The 5,326-nt window shown below is 35.2% G+C and overlaps 1 protein-coding gene across 1 annotated transcript in view; it reads left to right on the forward strand.

The window, feature by feature from the left end:
* VPS13B (vacuolar protein sorting 13 homolog B) overlaps window positions 1–5,326 on the forward strand; it is an 869,608-nt gene that overhangs the window by 466,834 nt on the left and 397,448 nt on the right. The window contains exon 22 of the mRNA XM_019545488.1: window positions 2,383–2,617. Coding sequence (XP_019401033.1) covers window positions 2,383–2,617 — 235 coding nt within the window. The remainder of the gene's footprint in view (window positions 1–2,382; window positions 2,618–5,326) is intronic.

Consider the following 5,326-nt stretch of genomic DNA (forward strand, 5'->3'; position numbering starts at 1 on the left):
GCTAGGATCTGGAACCAACTTCCAAGGGAAGTGGTGCTGGCTCCTACCCTGGGGGTCTTTAAGAGGAGGCTTGATGTCTACCCAGCTGGAGTCATCTGAGCCCAGTTTTTCTCCTGCCCAAGCAGGGGGTTGGACTTGAAGATCTACAAGGTCCCTTCCAACCCTATTTCTATGATTCTACGATTATTACATATTTTGGCCCAGTTACTCCATGAATGTACAATCAAAGATAATTAACGTGCACATTAAATCAAGCTGTAGTTCCTTTTAAATAATTTAAGACATTATATTATTGCCATCTCACCTTAGTGTTCATGATAGTCTAAAATATATTTAGATAAAGAAGAGCAGTCTAAACAATTTGTATTCCAAATACAGTAGTTTACCAAATCAGGTATATATAGCTAAAAAGCTTACTGAGTTTTCAGATTCTACACACTGCTACAGAGTACATCATAAAATTTCCACTTAAACCCTGCTGTTGGTAATGTGATAAAGCATTGTATCTCATAGTTTGTGGAATTTGTGGGTTATTATTACCACATGGCTTGTATATTCTGGCAACATTTGATATTAATCATCATGAAGATACATATATAATGGATGATTTGTTATAAACTGTTTACTCAGTTACTGCATTGATAAAACAAAACTAGTCTGATCATAACTGCTTTTGTCATATATTTATCACTGCCCCATAATGGTTTGACCTGGAAACCTATTGCTAATAGACCAGAAAATGCTCTTATGTGTCACTGTAGAAGTCTTTGCATATTGACACAATGACTAATTTAACTGTTTTCAAAAATCCAAATGTGTTACATCTGTAACAATACACTGTTGCTTCTCTTCCAGTATAAATAAAGTACATTCTGCAACCTTGGATCAATAAACTACTTATCAAAGAAGTAATTAACTTCATCTTACAGCTCAAACAGCTCTAAAACTAGAAACAAACACAGACTTCGTGTAACAATATATTTATTTTTGCAAAATCCTACTTATATTTTTCTACAATGAATTCTTGTCAGTTTGTCTAAGCAAAAGGGCACAAAAATGTTGAAGTAAAGATGAATATCTGTGCTCTGTTCACCAGGCTGGCAAATTATTTATGGTACCAAGGAATTCCAATCCTATTACACATCATTATTGCTCTCTTGGGGGAATATTAGCCTTGAGGGGAGAGTATTGTTGTACATTAAGTCTTGGTTATCAGTTGTAAGATATAGTTTCTTTAATTCTAAGAATTTATCAGTTGCCAATACAAGAGTTATGGAGCAGCTAACAAAAGTATTTTTATCACAACTTCACATAATATCTCACATCCAGAATATTGGGGGAAAATGGATTGAATCTTAGTTTGTATTTGCTTAACAAAGCTTTCAAGTGTGCAAGCTGTTAAGGCTATTTGATATCCAGGTGCAGAATATTACTTGCAAGAGCCAAGTAAGACTTACAGTCTTTAGCCTACATTGCCTCTGAATTAAGAAGTCATGATGAGTTCAGTCTTTGGTTTGGGCTTACTCAGCCTTGCCAGAAATCTCTAAGGATATTGCAGAATTACCAAGTGTTTCATGGTAGACTATGTAACTGCATTGTGTGGAAACAGAACAAAAAATTAAAGTTTCATATGAAATCACATGTATGTGTTCTGATCTGAAAGGTGACAAAAGGAGTAAAACCTCTTGGTTCCAAACTTTACGAACCTTGTTCATTGCTATATATATCTTGGTACTAATGAATGTGTCAATATTTGGCTGAGATATTTAGTTATGTTAGTTTCTGTGATGATTTAGCCTGATTTTTTTTTTTTTTTTTTTTTTTATACACTTCAGTCACGGTTAACTACAAAGTAAGGGAAGAATTCACACTGAAATAAATCTTTTTGGAAAGTAACAGTGTATAAAATGCTAGTTAGTTCTTGAGCCTTAGCTAGTGCTAACAAAAGCTAATGAACTGTAAAAGGAGGAGGATTTTCTCACCTTTTTGCCAGCGGATTTCCTAACTCAGTTCTGTTTCTTGGAAAAAAGCTGTGGAAAGGTAGATAATGCTTAGCTGATGTGACTACACCTTTTAAATCACATTTATAGACTAAAATGACACCTTTTAAAGGGTCCCCTCCCACCACCCATAGTTTACAGAAGTATAAAGCACTTGGCCTTTTCTGTTGTCCTTTTTTATAAAGCTCATCAAGTCTAGAAATATTTATAATCAATTACAATATCTGATTCTGAATTCTGATATCTAATCCTGAATTCTTTGATTCTGTGATACCATATTAGGAGAATCTCTATTATACATGTATGAATACATTGTGAGGCATTGTTGATCCATTTCTGAGAATCCTTTCCAGATCTCTCTCTCTCTCTCTCTCTCTTTCAGCTTGAAGTACAGTCTTGTTGTGTGTTCCTTCCAAATGACAGCCTGCATTCTCCAAGTACGATTGTATCTGGTGACATTCCAGGAACTGTCCGAAGTTGGTACCATGGGCAGGCTAGTATGCCTGGTACACTTGTTGTTTGTTTGCCCCGGATAAAGATTATGAGTGCTGGACACAAATACATGGAGCCACTGCAAGAGATACCTTTTGTTGTACTAAGACCTATTCTGGAAGAAGGTATAGTATTAGAAATGTGTAGTCCCTCCTTTTGATCATTTATACTTACATTTTATTTTGTCAGCATTTTATAGTACTGTAATTATTGTCTAGTTGTTTGAATTATTGTAGCTGCTAGAACCCCTAACTGCAGACACAGGACAAAAGACAGTTCTTACCCCAGAGAGGTTACAATGGAAGCACAAGTCAGGGGACCACAGATGATGGGAATACAAGAAAACAGCAAAATGATATTGGATAGTATGATAGGTGGCTTTCATAGCCCATCATCAGTCAAAACCATTTTGAAGACATCATGGCAATGGAGGAAAGGTATAATGAGATCCCTGAAAGCGTCCTTAAAGCCAACTGCTGCCATGCAGGAGGGTCAGCATGGAGAAGGAGTTAACGTGCTTGATTGAAAACCAGTAAGTGGGTGGTAGAGTGGTATGATGGGTTGACAGAAGGCAACATTCAATCTTTTGGCACTGAATAAGAGAAGATGAGAAGAGTAGTAGTAGTAAGAGGGTAGGCTGCCATGAGCCCTGAGAGTGAAATTAAGACAAGTAGCCTATGTTTAATAGAGAAGGAGAAGCCAAAGGAGAAAGGCAAGATGGAGGTGATCTGGTTCAAGTGATAAGCCAGCAAAATGATCTTTGCAGCAGTGTACCAGATTAAAATTGATAATGCAAGATTTCTAATTCAGTCTGCAGCCTAAAAGATTGTAAATCTCAAATAAGTGAGCTAACCTGCTTTCTTCAAGTATGATCCATGAGCTGCACAGCTGTACAAAAATGTTAAGGTTTCTGTACATGGCAGTCTGCATTTAATTAATTACTCAAATCATAAAATTATTTGGAAAAAATATTTTATGTATTTGAATTGGGATGAGCAGAAAAAACAGTTGTTTAAAGGTTTTAATAGCAATATTTAAAGACATTTTTCTCTAGTTTCAAAACACAAAATATTATCTAAATATTAAAAACCATAAAGCATATAGCATGAAAACAGAGCTAAAATCATTTATAATTGTTATTCTTGCTCCTAAGGGTCTACTAATGAAAATAGTTAGAACTATGTTTTATATGATGTTTGTCTCCTCTACTCTGTAATCACCATTGCACCTTCTCCCATTCCTCCACTCCCACCTGCAACAGTGAAAACAAACTGCAGTGAATTTTTGATACAAAAAATATTCTTTCTAATAGTATATCAAGCGCTATCAAATCAGAAAATAAATGCAAATGTGAAAATAAATCCTTCCTCTGATTTAGTTGACTTCCAGTGATCTTACTTGTTACATATAATAATAGAAAGTAAATACCTATAACCAAAAATGAAACGGTTTTAAATTGTGTGTATTGTTCTCTGAACTTAAAAAAAAAAAAAAAAAAAGTAAGAAGACACTTGAGTTTTTCAAACTCAGAATTGGAGGAACAATTCTAGTGCAAGAGATAATACCCTTGGCTGGGATAAGTCCTGTTGTAAGGAATGTATTTGTGTGTGGCTTTTCGCTCTGGGAATAATGCCAAACAGAAGTTCTCACAACCTTAATATTTTTGATTCTCTAATGGAGTTGTAGCCTTCTCCCATGCCAAACCTCCCCCAAAACAGCCTAGTATGAACGTTTTTTCAAAGCTTTTAAGTCACCTTCTTTGTTTCCTCCTATGTAGAGGTAAGTAATTTTTATAGACTTTTATTGGGAAGGACTCTAATTTGCCTCCTACATTTAAACAAGACTCCAGGGACATAACATCATTCTTAAAACACATTACCTTATCTGTGAAATTGTATACATCCAGCCTTACTCTTCCTGAAAATTATTTTTGGACTGTTCATACTTTTGCAAGCAAAAATACAAGCAATAGTCCGTTGTGATTAGTTACTTTAAGACTGCTACCAGGGCACTTCCACTTTCTTATTATTTAACAGAAAGTAGCACAGTCATGCTGTCATCTAGGGATATTGCTACATTGTCAGGAAGGCTTTTTGACCTCAGTGTCAACAGACAACAGGAATAACTCATTCAGTAACCTACCTAAATCTTTCTATTTGTCTCCTAAGTTCCAACAATACTGTTTCTCTGAGAAAATGTAATTTTTAAGAATACTCTTTGTAATTACATTCAGAAGAACATATTAAGTATGGTAGTTTTATTCAGAATTCCTGTAAACAACATAGACCAAATAGCCTTCAAAATGGAGCAGAGTTTATCATGGATATAACAAAAGGATACATTACTCAGAAATCTGTTGGGTAATAAATATAAGATGGACCATCACATATATTTCTAAATAACGTTAAATATGTCATTATGATTTAAGAAGAAAGTAAGACCTAGAGAGAAGCAGCAATCCTAGATTGACTTAATTAAATTTATTAAGTATTAGGGAGTTAATAATGAGAATAATAGCAAATGCTGTTAAGGAACTGGCCAGAGTAATTTCTAAAGAAATGTTAAAAAATAATCTCTCTGTGTGCACCTGTTTTTAATACCTCACCTATGATAATCATCTACATATATTGAAAATAGAGCTGCAGCAATACATTGGTCCATTTCGTATCAGCATGTAAATTGACATTATTGGCAATTGGCTTTTTGTGGCTCATGTGACCAATAATGTTGCTGATAAATGCATGATCAAGGTCTCCATGGTGAGGGAGGAGCTGGGGCAGAGGAAGTTACTGTGATGCTGGGGCGGGGTGGGGGACAAGACGTAGCTGCAACTC

This window comes from Crocodylus porosus, unplaced genomic scaffold (genome assembly GCF_001723895.1).
Source record: "Crocodylus porosus isolate Cpor-Errol unplaced genomic scaffold, CroPor_comp1, whole genome shotgun sequence".
Taxonomy (NCBI): Eukaryota; Metazoa; Chordata; order Crocodylia; family Crocodylidae; genus Crocodylus; species Crocodylus porosus.